This window comes from Acanthochromis polyacanthus, chromosome 4 (genome assembly GCF_021347895.1).
Source record: "Acanthochromis polyacanthus isolate Apoly-LR-REF ecotype Palm Island chromosome 4, KAUST_Apoly_ChrSc, whole genome shotgun sequence".
Lineage (NCBI taxonomy): Eukaryota > Metazoa > Chordata > Actinopteri > Pomacentridae > Acanthochromis > Acanthochromis polyacanthus.
In genome coordinates, this window is record NC_067116.1 from 45,552,053 (window position 1) to 45,570,715 (window position 18,663).

At 42.0% G+C, this 18,663-nt stretch overlaps 2 protein-coding genes across 2 annotated transcripts; one reads left to right on the top strand and one right to left on the bottom strand.

Annotated features, from left to right (window-relative positions):
• On the top strand, positions 1–3,127 carry timm13 (translocase of inner mitochondrial membrane 13 homolog (yeast)). The gene is made up of 3 exons (XM_022209894.2): positions 1–243; positions 1,393–1,461; positions 1,985–3,127. The coding sequence occupies exons 1-3, from the start codon at positions 124–126 to the stop codon at positions 2,081–2,083; spliced, it is 288 nt and encodes a 95-aa protein (XP_022065586.2). The 5' UTR covers positions 1–123; the 3' UTR covers positions 2,084–3,127.
• tmprss9 (transmembrane serine protease 9) lies at positions 2,215–18,662 on the bottom strand. The gene is made up of 16 exons (XM_051946918.1): positions 17,200–18,662; positions 15,089–15,310; positions 14,886–15,013; positions 12,795–12,862; positions 12,538–12,713; positions 12,097–12,141; positions 11,710–11,823; positions 11,455–11,620; positions 9,533–9,807; positions 7,894–8,036; positions 6,157–6,442; positions 5,959–6,072; positions 5,363–5,531; positions 5,029–5,294; positions 4,107–4,243; positions 2,215–3,675 (listed from the first exon to the last, which is right to left on the bottom strand). The coding sequence occupies exons 2-16, from the start codon at positions 15,240–15,242 to the stop codon at positions 3,514–3,516; spliced, it is 2,403 nt and encodes an 800-aa protein (XP_051802878.1). The 5' UTR covers positions 15,243–15,310; positions 17,200–18,662; the 3' UTR covers positions 2,215–3,513.
• Between the last annotated feature and the right edge of the window lies 1 nt (position 18,663).

The window sequence follows — 18,663 nt, forward strand, 5'->3', positions numbered from 1 at the left end:
TAACGTAAGCCGTTTTCCGCTTTTGTCAAGGGCATCTGAAGCTAACGCTAAGTGCAGCTGTTAGCACGTGTGTCCAGAGAAGCTCCTCAGAGCCGCAGGTTTAGTAAATACTCCGGTAAAAACATGGACGGGTTCGGTTCAGACTTCTCAACGGGAGGGTCCGGCGGTAAGATGGACACCGGAACCATCATGGAGCAGGTGAAGGTCCAGATCGCGGTGGCCAACGCTCAGGAGCTGCTGCAGGTAAACCGGTGGGGCTAAGCTAGCTACCTGGGGCTAAACTAGGAGAGCAGAGCAGCAGGTTTCAGGATTTATTCATGTTTTTAGTGTGTTACACGGATAACATCAATGTTATGTTAGAAATATGGCTCTTAGAAGCTCACTGAAATGTTGTTTATACGTTCTTTGACTTATAAAAGCTTCAAATAAAGGCTGCTGTGGAAAGTCATGAGTTTATCAGAGGAAACGGACTGACAAATAGAAAAGGTGAAGTTTGGAAGATTTTTATATCAGCCTGTTTATTTTTTTATATGCTATTTGTATGAACTGCAATAACTTTAACTTTTCATTTCAGGTCAAAATGTCCAGTTTCCCATCAGCCTTATCGTGTGTTCGTGTGGCTTTATTTAAATGCATTTATGCCAATACATTTATAATCATTATGGGATTGTTGTGGTAAAATGTTGATGTCATCTGCAGACACCTTTTGCATTGCTTCACGTCCTTTTTAAGTTTAATTTAACAGCTGAGCTAAGCCAAAAAGAATGTTTGGTCATCAGTTAGTGTCTATAATTAGTGAAAGAAGTATTTATTATTAATTATTTATTATCCACAGCAGATTAATTCCTGCATACTGTTGGTTTCTGTTTGCATCTGGTGTTTTTTAATCATAAACATCCTGCATAAACTGCTGATTTCTGATGTCACAGTGAAATATATGGTCAGTGTTTCAGTAGCCAAATAATGCAAAAATTAAAAATACAAATGAATGCACAGATAATGTTGACAGTTATGTTGTAAGGCTGATTGTGGCCGTCTGGTCAGACCGCTTACCAACCAGCTCCCAGTAAAAATATTGCATCTATTAAGCTTTTTGCTGCATGAGTTGCACACGAATATTAATAGGTATGATCACAATAATGGGTATCATAATTATTTTCAACCACCCAAAAGAAAAGTTTTGTTTTCCATTGCAGTGCTCAGAACAGCTGTGACCTCCATGACTGAGAATCCAAACAGTTCCATCCTTTTAACTCTTTAACCAACAAGTGTTTGTTGTTAACCAGTTTATTTCTAGACACCTGAGAGTGTTTTTTAACTCCAAACAATCCAATAAATGCCTCCGTTGTAGATATAAATTACAATAAACTGTTTTTTTTTTGTGTGTTTTAGAGAATGACCGATAAATGCTTCAAGAAGTGCATCGGCAAACCTGGGAGTACGCTGGACAACTCTGAGCAGGTGAACTTTAAATGCGGGTTTTTTGTGCAGGAATCGTCCATGTTTGTGTTCAAATATTTGGCCAATCATGCTGATTCTAAAGTTTGGGGCCATGATGAGCCAGTTTTCTCCTGAATCCAGAAACATTTGCGCTAAAACTACTTTTTGCAACTGGTTAATTTTTGTCACTTTTCAAAATAAAATCTACTCATTTGAACCTCTTAAATGTGAGGATGTGCTGCTTTATTGTACTAACAGACTGGTTTTTAACATTTTATCCCTTTTCTAATGTTTTATTTTATTTTTTAGAGTTATGTTGCTTTCTAACGCATCCTTGTGTATTTTAATGTTTTCTAAAGCACCTTGTAACCTTAATCTTGAACGGTACCATAGAAATAAAGCCTATAATCTTCTTATATTATCTCTGGACCGTTAGATAAAGCAGGTAGTATGTTAACCTTTTTATGTTTAGTAAACCAAACAATCAGAAACTTCTTGGCAGATTAATACCAGCGTTGATTCCTCTCACTGCTCCCCTCCATAGAAATGCATCGCCATGTGCATGGACCGGTACATGGACGCCTGGAACACTGTGTCCCGAACGTACAACTCCAGACTGCAGAGGGAACGAGCTCGCATGTGAACATCCCACCGTTCTTCAGGCTGCTGCTCACAGCGAGGACCGACGGCGTGAAAAAACAAAAACAAACAAACCCCGTGGCGCTGTGGACGGGCGTATCGTCTGCCATTGTACCTCATGGACAGAGCCTGTGGACTCAGCCATAAACATTTTTATTTCACACCGAGGAACCGTCGACTAGCAAAGTTTAATTATTTGTTTGATGTATATTAGAAATCCTGTGTTTTCTCCAGCTCCAATGGAAACTCTAGAAACAGAAATATGAATGAATGAATGAATGAATGAATGAATGAATGAATGAATGAGAGAGAGAGAGAGAGAGAGAGAGAGAGAGAGAGAGAGAGAGAGACCTGCGTTTGATTCTTGGTGTGCCTTTATATTGAGGACATTCGGTACCAATAATTAGAAACAGAACTTCTTCCAGTCACTACAGCTGCTTCTGGAACACTGTTGGTTGCTTTTTTCTGTGTGAATCAGCTCAGCGAGAGGCTACAGGTGCATTCCAGAACACATACTACACACACATATGAACATATGGCAGCATGTCCTACTGCAGCCGGGTGATTCTGTGGACGCACTGTCCTCTGCACGGTGAAGTCAAGGCGTCTTGTTTTTGGAAGAAGCACCTCCAACTGCATGAAACAGCACCTAGTTTGTAAGTATAAGTATGTAATTTGGAACACAGCTGACATATTTGCATCTGCAGAATAAGCGGCACAACTGGAGCCCTTAAGGGACCGCAGTGAAAAGATCTGTATCGAGGAACAGCTCGGTGTTTGACATTCACAGGCCTCCAAACAGTCGTATATCAGAGTACACCCGGAGAACAAAACTGTTTTGTCCGACGTGTTTTCTGGTCGTCACTCTATCTGCCGCCCTCCACAGTGGTGGGCTTGTTTCCTCGGGGTCCTGCACCGTTCTCCGCTTTGTCAGATGTCTGGGAACCTCGATCCGTTCTTCAGACATCCTAGAAGAATGTGAACATGATGTATGGTGTGACTGGAGCGATTTCCATGAAAATAAAACAAATAAATCTCTTCAATCAGGGAGATTCTCGTGTGTTTCTTCCAATGAAGCACCGTCATGCGTTCCCTGATTCCAGCATCACAGCTATATTTTCCCAGAAACCCTTTCCTAACACATATTACATCAACCCCATAAATGAACCACGTATAATCTGAAAAACACCACCATGTACCGCAGCTTTACCAGTTGGGAAATAAATAACTATAATAAATAGTTTCCAACCATGTCTGTCAGCAGGAGGTCTGTCAGCCTCCGTTCTTCAGTAGAGAAAAGTCTCATTGCACAGAATTAGAAACAGCACCAGCAGCTGTAAACTGAGTGGCTTTTAGCATGACTTTAGTCCTTGTACAGTACACTTTGGTGGAGACGCAGCTTTAGAACCCACACAGTTTCCCATTAGTTCCTCCTCAGAAAGGCAGATATGCAGAGATCCACTTCCGGACGGACGTCACTCGAGTGTAAACCCCCGGATACCCGATCCGCCCACAGCCGTGTCCCCAGCTGGTCACTCCAGCGATAAACCACTGACCTGAAGGCTGCCGGCAGGTCAGAGGTCCTCCAGAGTCTCCCTGAGGACAGAAAAGAGACAAGAGCAGGTTGAACAGAGCAGTTATTTTACTGGAAATCAAAATGAATGCATTCAGGCCTGTGGTGGAAAGCAGGACAGTAAGAAGAGAGAATGTCAGTGGGATGGCTGCCAGGAGCTCTGACCGAGACAGGAATGCACGAAGGCTTCCTTACATAAGAAGATTACAGGGAGGGAGTCTGGACTTTCAGCAGAGAAAGGCCACTTTTCCACCAGATTAGCATCTTTCACTGAAATCTGCATCACATATTGGCTTTGTTTTCTGCTGAGAGTTTTCAGGCCCCGATTTATTCCTGTTCTTTGGCTTTTTTAACGCAGCTCCTTCTGGTAACCTTTAAAGGTCAACATTTGCTGTGACCTGGTTAGCCATCCACTGCAGACAGATTTACAGATGGACTCTGAGCAGCTTCTTACCAGGCAGGTGTCTCGTCCTCCTTCCATGAAGCCGGCACACATCATGCTGGCCGTCAACACGTTTCCATACGACTGCTGGCAGTCCGCCTGGTCGATGACGCTCACCGCAGCCTTCTGCAGCAGGTTGGTCAGAGAACCTGTGCAAATGCACACGTACAGATTAGTGGGTTCTATGTATTCTCAGTTACAACCCTGGAATCATTTTCTGCTGCTGTGAACTAAATTAAAACTCACGTCAAAAGTTCAGGGTGGAAAGGTTAGAATCTGAGCAGATGAAAGCAACGCTACGTTCCCAACATCAGAGGGCTGATGATGGAGCAAGTTTGACACGCTCACACCTTCTTTGTCTTAAGTGGCTCAACTAAATGTAAAACCCCAATCAGAGAAAGGCGGTCAACTTTCTTTATCCTCCTTTTGTCCTCATTTACGGGCTCCAAAAAAAATAAAAAAAATCCTTGTCTGAAAAAAATCCAATAATTCAGCAAAAAAAAAAATCCCCAAAATTCAGAACATTTGCAAAACCTTCAGGAAGAAAATTTCAATAATCCCTTAAAAGTTTTATTTTAAAAAAACAAATCTCCCAAATTTGCCAAAAAAAAATTCTTGTAAATATTTTCAAAAAATGATTAAAAATCTTCAAAAAGTCCTAAAAATATCTAAAGTGATCACATAACTTCTGATATTTTCTTTCAGAACATTCACAGAAAAATTCACTGGATTTTGGTTGATTTTTTATGTAAATGTTCTTAAGAAACATTTTTAACATTTCTTTTTTTCCACCAAAAAATGTTCAAAAATGTGGACATCAGAAGTTTTACTGTGAAAATATTTTTTTTCCACATTTTCAAACTTTAAACCGGGTCAGTTTGACCCGCAGGACAACAGGAGGGTTAATCTGTGGAGCGTTCAGCGTTCCTCTCACCTCCTTCCCTCATGGAGCCCCAGCCGGTGATGTAGCACTCAGCGTTCTTCAGGAATCGATGCACCGGAGACGGGAGGCAGACGGACTGGATGGTGTAGGACATGGGGGCTGGAACCATCAGCTCCAGCAGGGCCACGTCGTGGTCCATGTTGGTGCCGTTGAAAGCCGGGTGGACGATCACCCTCTGGATGGGGATGACCAGAGCTCCGACTCCCGAACGCAGCACCGAGCCCAGACTGACGGCCCAGTTAGAGGGAGCTGGGTCGCTGTGGAGGGGATAAAGACGGTTAGAGCAGGCTCACTGGTTGTGATGCTTGGTGCACATGGTCCAGACCTTTTGAAGCAGTGAGCTGCAGTCAGAAGCCACTTGTTGTGGATCAGTGTAGCTCCACAGCGGTGAAGTCTCTGGTACTGGAGGCTGCCGATCCAAGGCCACTCCCCCCTCCGAGCCGTGACTCCGCCCACAATCCTGTGGGAGCCCAGAGCAGGACGAACGCCACAGTCTGGAACAAAAACACCTCAGAACCAGGTCCTTTAAATCCAACATCCACCGATCTTTATGCATATTAACTCACAACCTCTGATACAGAATTTCCTTATTTGTCATTTCTGTGTGGATCCATGTTCACTAAAACCTAAATATTGTTCCCCCCAGCCTGCATCACAGAGCTATGTCCTTTAAATCCAGCATGTACTGAGCTTTAATTACATCAACTCACAACCGTGTGGAGCAAAAACAAAGCTCAGAAGCACATCTTTAAATACAGCATGTACTGATCTTCATGCATATTAAGTCAACACAATCTGAACAAAAAACTTGGCTCAAGATTCTAAATTTCATTATTGTCATTTCTCTGTATCGTTCCCCCACAACAGTCAGAAAAGGGTTCTTTCCATCCAGATGTGCTGATCTGATGCTCATCCACTCACCACAGTTCCTCTCGTCGGCTCCGTTGGGGCAGTCAGAGACTCCGTCACACTCTGGGTTCATCTTGTTGATGCAGGAGGTGGAGCTGCACTGGAAGCTTCCACTGCAGTTCAACACTGGAGACACGGAGAACAAATAAACTACTGATGCTGTATTTAATCTACTAATGCTGGAAGCTGAGGCCCTCTCAGTGACGTTACCAGGTAGAACTGGAGCAGGAGACTCGTCCATGGCGACGGTTCTGGGTTCTAGCGGGTCGTTCTCGGTTCCTCGGGTCACAGGAACCGGCTCAGTGGGAACAAACAGGATGTCATCGTGGACCAAGCTGGGATCTGTGTGGCGTAAAATCCAGTTTCGGAGTTTTGTGACGCGGGAATAAACTCCAGGTTTGTTGATCTGAGCGCAGCCGACCCCCCAGCTCACCACCCCGGCCAGGAAGAACCTCCCCGGAGCTCCTTCACACACCAGAGGACCTCCAGAGTCACCCTGCACAGGACACATAGGAGATCTGAGCTGTTTATCCAGGAGAAGCTGAAGTGAAGTTCAGTGATGGTTGTTGAGGACGTTGGGTGATTTCCACAAATCTATGGATGAACTTTAAACCTTAACGGCCTGTTTTATGACGTTCAAGATGCAAACAACTGGGAGGTTCAAGTCTCCAGATATCTTCAAGTCCACATTGTGTTCATTAGACAGACAACATTAGAGAGAAAGGGAATGACGTTGGTATAGCAGCGCCACTGTCTTCACCTCTGCACTCACAAAAAGATAACTAAAATATTTCATTGCAATGGTGCCATAAAATAACCATTTTAGTTCCACAAAGAAGCTTTCAGCAACAGGAACTTCTTTAAAGAAGCATTTCTGCAAACAGAAAATCAAATCATCCCATGCAGGTTGAAAAAGCAGTGACAGAGCTGTAGGCCATTCATTAACTCTGTTTTTAACTCACTGACAGACGAGTATTAAACGTTTAAGTCCAGTGGACACAAACACAAAATGAGTCACTATCAAAGCGGTAAAACCTTCAATCAACTTCTGGATCCAAACTACAAATCAAGAAACACTGAATGAATTTGACAGATTTCAAGAATCTTTCTAAATTAACTTTAAATGTAAGAACTTATGGAGCATTTTTGGGTCTTCCATTAAAACACACTTAATGTCTGGGTTCTGGTCCGTTGATCAGACAGAACAACTCAAACGGTTCTCTAAAGAATTTCAAAAATGCCTCAAAGAACCATCAATAAACGGTTCCTTTCGTCACCATGAATGAGGATTCAAACAACTTTAACAACAACAGCTTCTTGAAGGAATCGATTCCAGTGGATCCATCTGCTTCTCTGGTTCTCTATATTTGTTCAAGGAATTTTCAGGCAAAAAACAAATCAAATGTAAGCAGTTCTGGGTTCCTTCCTTTAAAACACGTTTAATAGTTTGGGTTCTAGGTCTGACAGAACAACATGTTGGGGGTTTGGGAACTGTGGACGTTTCTTAAACGATTTACATGAAAATAACCACGAGCTGCCACCAAACCAGATCATTCCAATAAATCTTTAGTGCTTTGAACAACCACATAAGGACATGAAGAAGCATGTGCTAAATAAAGAGGCTGTTGAATTAGTGATGATGCTTTAATAAGGCGCTCACTCTGCTCCAAATTCACAGAAAAAAAACGTAGCTTTTCTGTACTAATTTTCACTTTATATTGAGGATGTTGTTCTGTTTGGTTGTTTTTTCCACATTCAGGTGTTCAGAAGTGAACATGACTCATAATGAAGTGGTGATGTTTGTTCCTGTGTTAGTCAGATAAAAGCAGCCTGCAGGCCTTTATTTATGAACACTTACCGTTACTAACACTTACTAACACATCGTCTGTGTTTATGAGCAGAGACTCTTAGGAAACTATAGCGGTGAGACGTGAGCGGATATCTGACCTGACAGGAGTCCACCTTCCCCTGCAGGAACCCGGCACATATCATGTTGTTGGTCACGGCTCCTCGGTACACCGACGACTTGTTGCACACCTTGGAATCGATGATTTTCACCACAGCTTTCTGCAGCGTGGGCGGACCCACGGCTGAGGACGAAAATAAAGACTCATCACCACCAATGACCACATTCCAGCATTCAGTGGAGCTGCACGGCCACAGAAACGCTCAGCATTAGTGGAAAGAGCTGCTTCATGGACGGTAAATACAGAATAAGGTGTGTAGAACATAAGAGAACACTCACATTAATGATATGAGACGTGGAGGTACACCCTTAGAAATAGGAGAAACCTTCGGAGTTCTAAATTTGCAAAATCTTCAGGAAGAAAATTCCGATAATTCCTTAAAAGTTTTATTTTATAGAAAATCCCCCAAATTTGAAAAGAAGTTCTTGTAAGTATTTTCCAAAAAATGAGAAAATCTTCCAAAAAATCATATAAGTATCTAAAGTTATTCCATATATAATCAGTAAAACTTCTGATATTTTCTTTAAGAACATTCAGAGAAAAAAAAAAAAAATCAATCAACATCCAGCAAATTTCACTGGATTATTTTAATGAATGTTCTTTAAGAAATATTTAACTTTTTTTCCCGCCAAAAAAATGTTCAAAAGTTTCTTAAAAAAATGTTGAAAATGTGGACATCAGAAGTTTTCACTGTGAAAATGTGTTTTTTTCCACATTTTCAAACTTTTAAACCCGCAGGACGACACCAGGGTTAGAGAAATTGTAATACTTATATCACTACTCCAAGCTCTTTATCGCTGATCATATCATACAGAGGTGATGCAAACTTGGAGGAAAAGAGTCAGAAAATGTCAACATAATGAATACTGACGTTCTTCTGTTGCCGCTCTGTGTAATATTCTTCTGTTTCAATGGTCAAAATGTTTAAAATCTGTTATGAAGTGAGAAATAAACAGATTTCAAACATGAAATCATTCTTGTGTGGACAGAAACATAATACAAAGAATAATACAAATGATTATTCACTCCCTTTTTCCACCAGTCAACTCTGCATTGCCTTCACTATACTGTTATGCTAACTTACATACTGTTTGAATTTTACTGCTAGCTATATATGGAGTATGTTTAATGTCAGAGCCGTACATCATCAGAGTAAACTATGAGTCAGTTTTCAATGTTAGCTTATACTTTGTCTGTGTCACATATCCTGTCATGCATGTATCCAAATGTGTGTTGTGTTTTCCTTGCTTTCCCACCCCTCCCTCTTCTCCCATCCCTCCCCCTTTGCCCTCCTCTGTCCTTCTCAACCCCCCCGGCCAGCAGGCAGATGGGTCCCCCCTATATAGAGCCGGGTTCTGCTCGAGGTTTCTTCCCTGTTAAAAGGGTGTTTTCCTTGCCACTGTCGCCTTTGGGCTGCTCTGGGGGTCAGGCATTTGGGTTCTGTAAAGCGTCTTGAGACGAGTTGACTGTAATTGACGCTATATAAATAAAATTGAATTGAATTGAATTGAATTATTCTGAAGCAAAATGACTAAAATGTGATAAAAATGTGTTGATGTTGACTTCTGGGAGAATCTGGTTTGAGCTCTGATTTGATGCCGTGTGTCGTCAGGACTCACGCTGGAACTGGTTCAGAGCCCCCCACCCCGACACCAGGCAGCTCTGACCGGGGCTGAAGACGTGGGACGGGGACGGCAGGCAGACCGGCTGGATGTGGGAGCCGAAGCGGAGCGGCGTCTCCAGCTCCAGAACCGTCACGTCGCTGTCGGTGGTCATGGGATTGTAGTCCGGAGACACGAGCAGCGACTTGATGTTGATGATTCTGGACTCGGACTCCTCACCGCTGACCAGCCGAGCCCCGACCAGAGCCGTCCACTCCCGGGGGTCGTTGTCCCTGAAACCAGAGGACAGGAAAGAAGTCATAGCGTTTGGATACAAAAACACAGATGTCTGTACCTTTTAGTAGGAGTTTAACCAACTGAACGGCTGCACTTACTTTCAAATTAAATCACACAAAGTTTTTGATTCCTGTCATTAAATATTAGAAAAGCTCCTGGTGCAGCTACAGATGAGGATTTGTAAAGAACTTATAACTGCCAGTTCTTCTTCTAATGTCAATAAAATGAGATCAGCAAAAAAAAGAAAAAAGAAAAGAAAAGAAAGAAGATAGCAGGAAGGCAACAGAGAGCAAGAGAAAGAAAGAAAGAAAGAAAGAAAGAAAGAAAGAAAGAAAGAAAGAAAGAAAGAAAGACAGAAAGACAGAAAGACAGTGCGGAAAAGGAAATTAAACAGAAAGATAAAAGAAACTAAAAAAGAAAGCAAGAAAGGGGAAAGATAGCAAGAAGGAAAGACAAAAATAAAGATAAAAAGAAACAAAGACAAAAATAAACAAGACAGGAAGAAAGAAAAAAAAATATCAAGAAAGAAAGACAAAAGAGGAAAGAAAAAAGAAAAAGAAAGAAAGAAAGGCTAAGCTAGTAAAAAAGATGGAAGGAAGAAAAAAAAGAGAGAAAGAAAGTAATACAATAAGAAAGAAAGAAAGAAAGAAAGATAAAGACACAAAGAAAGACAGTAAAAGGGAAAGTCAACAAGAAGGAAAGATAAAAAATAAAGAAGGACAGTAAGTCAGAAAGAAAAGAAAGAATGCAAAAAGAAAAAGAACAACAAAAGCAAACAAGAAGGAAAAATACTGAAAGAAATAAAACAAAAACAAAGACACAAGGAAAGAAAGAAAAAATGAGAAAAGCAGGAAAGAAATCAAAAAAAGCAAAGAAACAAACAAACAAATTGCTTTTCTATTTAACTTCCTGGTTCCTGCTAAAGTTGACCATCAGCTATGATAATAATAATATTATTATTATTATTATTATTAATAATAATAATAATGATGATAATGATAATAATGATAATAATAATAATAACTAGAAAAGCACTCGGAGAGCGCCTACCTCCGCCAGGCCATCTGTCTGTCTGTTAACAGCATAACTCAAAAAGTCATGGACGGATCGTATTGAGTTTCAACAGTTTGTGCAGAAAGCATAACATGCATGTGCAGTGTAACAGCACAGTGTTTTGCACGCGGCGCCGCTGCACGCACGTACCGTTGCGCGCGCGTGTGATGGTACCGTACGCGTCGCCGCCGCTTTGTTTCGTCGGTCCCGACTTGCCCGGGCAGCCCGAAGCGGCCGCGGGGGATTCGGCCGTCGCCCGGGATCGTTGCAGCGACCTCTGCCTGTACAATTGAGAGATGGCCTGGGGGCGATCTCTCAACTGTCCTTCGACCTTCAAAAAATTCCTGGATCCAGATGGTGATTCGGATCACCTCCAAAATCTAATTGATTCTTACTCGTGCTCTTCTGGACATCCTGTAAAAATTTGGTGAAAATCCGTCTATGACTTTTTGAGTTATGCTGTTAACGGACAAACAGACAGACACACACACACACAAACAGACGGACAGACAGACAAACAAACTCCGGTGATTACATAACCTCCTGGCGGAGGTAATAATAATAATAATAATAATAATAATAATAATCACCTCTCAAAGCAGTGCGCGGCGCTGAGCAGCCAGCGCTCACTGATGATGGAGGCTCCACAGCAGTGGCGTCCATGAAGCCTCAGACTGACCTGCCAGGGCAGCTCCCCCTGCTGGGCGTCCTCCCCTCCCACCACCCGCCTGCCCATGGCCGGACGGGTCCCACAGGCTGAGGACACAGGAAACAGGAAACAGGAAACAGGAAGTAGAACACAGCTGCTGCAGGGTGAAGGGTCATAAGACGGTGGAATCATTCACCACAGCGAGCCTCGTCTGATCCGTCTGCACAGTCGCTGATAAAATCACACTCTGGGTTCAGTTTGGTGACACACTCTCCATCATCACAGGCGAAGGACTTCTCAGGACACCTGGCTGGAGACACAAGGACGGATTGTTCATTCTACGTCTAATCAGGAGACAGACGGATGGGATGGAGAGTCTACCAGATCAGACAGAATGCAAGCTTTTAGCCACACTTTACTTATCTGGTAGATTTTGGGAAATATTATCCAAATTTAAAGAATTTTATTTCGTCACACCTGAGAATTTGTATATTTTCACCCTAAAAAAAAACCACATCATCAATCTAAAAACTCGTCAAGTAGCTAAGCAACCCTGAAGAAAAAGTGATCAATCTTGACTCACCCGTCGCCTCGTCTCCGATTACATAAAACGACTTCCCACTGGATCCTGGAAAAGAAGGAGGAACCGTTAAAGAAAGATGGAAAGATGGAAAGAAGGAAGGAAAGAAAGAAAGAAAGAACAGAAAGAAAGAAAAAAGAAGAACAGAAAGAAAGAAAAAGAATAGCAAGAAAGAAAAAGAATAGAAAGAAAGAAAAAAGAACAGAAAGAAAGAAAAAAGAAGAACAGAAAGAAAGAAAAAGAAGAATAGCAAGAAAGAGAATTTTTTTTCAAAAAACAAAAAAGAAAAAAGAAAAAGAAAGAAAGATGGAAAAGAGAAAGAAAGAAAAAAGAAAGATGGGAAGAAAGATAGAAATAATTTAGAAAGAAAGAAAGAAAGAAAGAGTAAATAAAGTGATAGAATCCTGTTTTGAGGCGGACAGCAGGCTGTTGATGATTTCAGACCCAGTAAAACGACGCCGTGGATCCGTCCAAACTGAGGAACCTCCACTGGTTCTCTGTGCATGGAGGAGCTGAGTCCAGCTCTCAGAAGGTCCTGGACAAAGTGGTCTGAATACTGCTGGACCTTGGACACCCTGAAGACCAGCCTGAAGGTGGCCATCACGTCCCCGTTGATGTTCCTACGCAGACAGAAGGAAAGACGGCGCTCAGTTCAGCTTTGAAATGTTTAAATAATAAAGTTCAGCTCAGGTTCCACTCACCCATAGCCGACAACGCTGCAGCCTACGTAGTGATGGGACACAGACGAGGCACTGAACACGCTTTTAATCTGAAACAACAGGAAAATAACACTTTTTAAATCAAATATCAACATTTTAACCTTCATTTCAGTGATGCTGAGTTTAAAACAGATGAAAATTAATCAAAAAGGTCAAATTATAAAAGGACAAAATAATAAACAGTTAAAGAAAACAAAAAAACACAGTTAAATGAGGTCAAAACCACAGTTTAAAATGACTTAAGAATAAAAGAAAAACAGTAAAAGAACAAACAATCCAATAAGACTGAAAAGAATACAGTTAAATGGAGTTTGAATAAAAGTTCAAAATGACTTAAAAGGAATATGATGAAACATAGACAGCAAAAAAAAACAGTCCAAGAAATAGAGCTAAATGTCTGAAAAGTTCAAAATGACTAAAAAATGCCATGAAAATGAGATAGAAAAAAACATGGTAAAAGAAGCAGTTTGTTGCTAAAAGTGAATGCAAATAGAGTTTTATGATGTTAAGTAACTGTTTAAAAGGATAAAATAATAAAAATATACAGTAAAATAAAAACTCTAAATAACAGTAAATTAATGGTATAAGACCCAGAAATAAGAAACCAGTCAGTCAGAACCAGAAACAGAAGACAAATGATTGAAGCTCAGTGTGGAACTTTTTATCTAAAACATCTTCATCGGTAGTCTGAGTATGACACAAGAACTACATTTACTTTTTGCTGCTTTTGATATTAAATATGAAACATTTTACAATAATTGTACATATAATAAATTTCAGCCTGGATTTTTGTGCTTTGGGAACTTTTAATTTGCGACTACTTGTCTGACAGCAGAGGAGAGCAGAGGAAACATCTGGAGAGCAGAGGAAACATCTGGAGAGCAGAGGAAACATGGAGAGCAGAGGAAACATGTAGAGAGCAGAGAAAACATCTGGAGAGCAGAGGACACATCTGGAGAGCAGAGGAAACATCTGGAGAGCAGAGGACACATCTGGAGAGCAGAGGAAACATCTGGAGAGCAGAGGACACATCTGGAGAGCAGAGGAAACATCTGGAGAGCAGAGGAAACATCTGGAGAGCAGAGGACACATCTGGAGAGCAGAGGAAACATCTGGAGAGCAGAGGACACATCTGGAGAGCAGAGGAAACATCTGGAGAGCAGAGGAAACGTAGCCTAGCCGCGCTACACCCATGTTCTGAAGGCACAAGGGTCTAGGGAAGCTCGACAGGGAGGGAGGCGGGCTAAAAGGTTGTCTATCAAATCACTCTGCAGCAATTGGGTAGGTATACAACCAATCAGTGCAACGAATAGGCTGACGTAGTTCCTAGAGCGCCGGCGGATTGTGGCTAAGTCCCATTAGCTTCCCAACCAGCAGAGCCAACTGGTATATTAAGGATTTGCCATATCCCGTCGGCATAAGTCCAAATACGTCTTTCTTCTCAATGAAACACTTCAGTGCCGTCCTTTGTTTATCTTTCAAGTTGAATTTTAGCTTCAAATCTTTAAGGGCTGTGGCCAAAGCCGAGTCCAAAGATAACTGTTTATTGTGCGCCGGTTGTTTCTGTCAGAATCGTCGCACCTCTGTCGTCACTTAGTTACGCCCGCCTTCTGACTCTACACTTCATGGTGATTGGTCCGGCCAGTTTTAGGAGAATCCAGCCTCGAGCCTTACGGAGGGTAACTAGACCCACCCTGGCAGAGAATTAAATTCGTTGCCGTGGGTTGTCTAGCGTGGCTAGGCTAGAGGAAACATGGAGAGCAGAGGAAACATGTGGAGAGCAGAGGAAACATCTGGAGAGCAGAGGAAACATCTGGAGAGCAGAGGAAATGTGGAGAACATGAAAACTGCAGATCAATCTGCATCTCAGCCATAACAGCTGGAAAGTGAAGATTTCTGCATACAAACACTGATCTGAAACGTCTCCACATTCACTCTGACCAGATCACAAGATCCACAAACTGAAGCCAGAAGTTGTGGTTTGGACGTGAAAGTTGTGGAGAGATAAGGGGAGATTTGGTCTGGTATAAATCTAGTAAAAGACGGGCGCTTCATGCTACGCTCAGCTCTAACCTTGGACTTCAGGACTGAGGACAGGACGATGGAGAACCCAGAGTTCTCGTCCTGCAGCGCGACGTCGTACTTCAGACCTTTGAGCTCCATCGTCTCCATGAAGTAATGCTGCTCCTGCACCAGATAGGCTGCAGGGAAGGAAGAGATTAAAGTGTCAGAAAAACTGACTTCACATCTGAGTAAATCCTTAAACGTCTCCTCACCTATAACGAGGCCCACGAAGATGCCGACGGCGAGGAAGAGGAGGAGGAAGGCTATGAGAGAGATCCTGTAGCAGGCGGAGCTGGACGGAGCTGGAGGAGCTGCTGAGGAAGACCACCCTCCTTCTCCTCCTCCTCCATCCTTCTTCCCCTCCATGTTGGATTCACAGCAAAAAGCCGAGCGTCTCCAGCATCATAGAGTCTGACAGACGACTACATCCAGACCTGGAGGGAAGAAAACACCTCAGGGTAAAAATGAGACACAAAATGACAAAAACTAGACAAAACCACAAAAACTAGACACACAAGAACAAAAATGAGACACAAAACAACAAAAATGAGACACACAACGACAAAAACGAGACACACAGCAACAAAAATGACAAAAACAATACACAAAACAACACAACAAAACAGAAGATGACAAAAACGAGACAAAAGTTAAAAAAAAACACAGACAGCAATAAAAACAAGACATAAAACGACAAAAACAAGACAGAAAATAACAAAAAAGAGACACAAAACAACAAAAGCGAGATACAAAATGACAAAACGAGACAACATGAACTGTCAAACCATCAAAGGCTGAACTGGCTCAGGTGAACTTAAATGATTCTAATTCCAGCGTTTCGATGGGATTCACTGTTTTCTTCTTCTAGCAGATAAAAAGGTTGTGCTAACAGGGCTGCTGTGGGACATGATAGCTATCATTTAAAATATTATATTGATTCAAATAAATGTTCCCACAATTACAAAAGACACCAATGAAAAAAATAATACCAAAAAAGGAGATTTAAATGTAACTGTTTTATTTTGGATTCAATTCTGTCATCAGAGGAGTCAAAAATCTCAACGAGTAATTTTGTTAAATTTTAGTTTTGGTCAGAAAAACTGAGCTGTGTGAAGCAATAACAGAAAATATAAGCTTCAAATCACAGGAAAATATTCATTAATTATCTTAATATTGTACTATTTAACATCCATCCATTCTCTATCCACCGTTTTATCCTCACTAGGGTCATGGGGGGTGCTGGAGTCTATCCCAGCTGACTCTGGTGAAGGCAGGGGACACCCTGGACAGGTCACCAGTCTGTCACAGGGCTACATATACAGACACACAATCACACTCACATTCACACCTACGGACAATTTAGAGTAACCAATTAACCTCAGCATGTTTTTGGACTGTGGGAGGAAGCCGGAGTACCCGGAGAAAACCCACGCATGCACAGGGAGAACATGCAAACTCCATGCAGAAAGATCCCAGGACCAGGCCGGGATTTGAACCGGGATCTTCTTGCTGCAAGGCCAAAGTGCTAACCACTACTCCACTGTGCAGCCCACTATTTAACATTTATTAAGAAATTCATCTACGAACGCTCTTTCCTTGTGTTTATTCTTGTTGGATGACTGATAACATGAGCAACAGCTTATTATAAAGGTGTTAAATTAATAAACTTAATGTGATCATCACTGATGATTAAACCTTATAGAGTCAGGCAGTAGTTATTGTTGCACAAAACAATCAAAATATCTATAAAATGATTGTTTTTTTCACATATAAACACAAAATAACATGAATTTGTAATTACAGTACATCAGAAAATAAAACTCCATATATGTGCTAATTCTGTTAAATATTAGCTATAAGTAAGGAAAACAGAACCGTGTGAACTAATAATAGAAAAGATAAGATTCAAATCAAAGGAAAACATTGAACATTTGATTTGGATCCTCTCCTGATAACCAGTCTTGTAGTGTTTCGGTATTTACGCACGAAAAGCGTCAGAAAACCACATTAATACAACAATATCTGCTGTTGACTGTAGTGAAACTGATTACGGAATAAAGTTAGGATGTTAGCAGAACTTTGGTGTGTTTAAATTCAAGAATAAAGTTTCCAGGGACACGTCCAGCAGCAGCTCAGATTCTGGCGCTGATCTGCGGCTGTGCGTAAAACACACCGAGGAGGCCATGATGAGGAAACCCAGAGGACAGAGAGAAAACCAGAAACGTTCCACCCAAAGCTGAGCAGAGAGCGGCTCAGTGAGCTTCACGGAGGCTGGAAAGGACGCACGACGGCCCCAGAAGCACCGCACCAGGAGGAGACTCACCTGTTCCCGCTCTCATCGCTCATTTCACGATTCCTCCTCTCAGCAGAATCTGGGATGGAAGTCAGCAGCGAGGAGAGCTCCGCTATTTGTTCCACCTGGCTGGGGGGCGTGCCAAGCCGAGCTAAGCCGCAGGTAGCTCACCTCCTCCGTCTGGTTACCTCAGAAATCCCCCGCAGACCCTCCTTCCATCCGCCCTGATCCCGTCGGTTACACCCCGGTGTGCGCAGGCAGAGCTGCAGGCAAACAGCGGACACGTAAAAGACACAAAAGGAAAGCTCCTGGTGAGATCCTCAGGCTGCTCCAGTGACACAGTGACTGAGCAGCAGAGGAGGAGCAAAGACTCCTTTTTCATTCCTGGATTCCAGATCTGGAAACCATGAGGGCCTCACCAGCGTCCAGGTGCTTTTTTTTTAAGCGCAGAGAAGTTCTATTTTAGGAAGTTTTAGGCATTTTCTCTCATTTAAACAGCATTTAAAGGGTGTGGTTGTTCAGAGACTGGACTTATTTCTGATCTGTTTTAACAGCAGCTTCTCGTTTTAAAGCACTTTGATCCAAAACTCCACACAGAAGTCCCTCCAGGAACCATCCAAACAGAGGAAACTTCCATTACTCCTCCACCCTGCTTAAAGCGCTGCCACTCAAAGCGCTTCAGTCCACAAATGCGTCTTTGTCGGTGTGCAGACAGGCTTGAGTAGCTTATCTTCACACACACACAGACATAACACACCCTCCCTTTATTCCTCGTAACGCTCCCAAAGATCACAAACTCTTCTGTTACCGCGTTAAAACGGAGGATGAAGCTGAACCCACAACTCCAACATGCGCTCTGTGACATCCTCCATCTACACAATGATCCACCACCCGCTGAGGGATTTATCCTTTATTTACTCAAAAAATTCTCCTTTTTGTTGACCAAGTTACACAATGATGGAACTGAGCTGCAGAGGAACGTATCAGAATGTACAACCACAGGAGGACTGCAGGACAATCCAAATGAAACCAGACAAATCTGAAAAACTCCTCAGAACCATCTGATTTATTAATGTATGATGCGTTTAGTTTATTTATTATCACCATCTAAAGCTTTACCTTCATGCTGTGAATATTTTCAGGTCCTTGAAGTTACTTTTTCCATCATTTCTGTGCCTCATGACTTCATCAGTGCAAATAAACACACAAACTTTAGGATGAAAACACGTTGGATTTCTGTTGAATCTGTCTCCAGATCAGTTTTACATCCACTGCAGGTGTTACAGTCTGAAGATAAAATCTGTCTCCTGAAATTTAACCACAAAGTAACAACACCACAAAAAGACAAAAATTCCCCCAAAAAAATGCAAAAAAAATTTTTTTTTAAATATGCCAAATTAGCACAAAATACAAATTTTCCCCCAAAACATGAAGACAACAGGAAGGTTAAAGTGCAACATTTCCACCCTCCAGGGACCTGTAAGTCTGAAAATA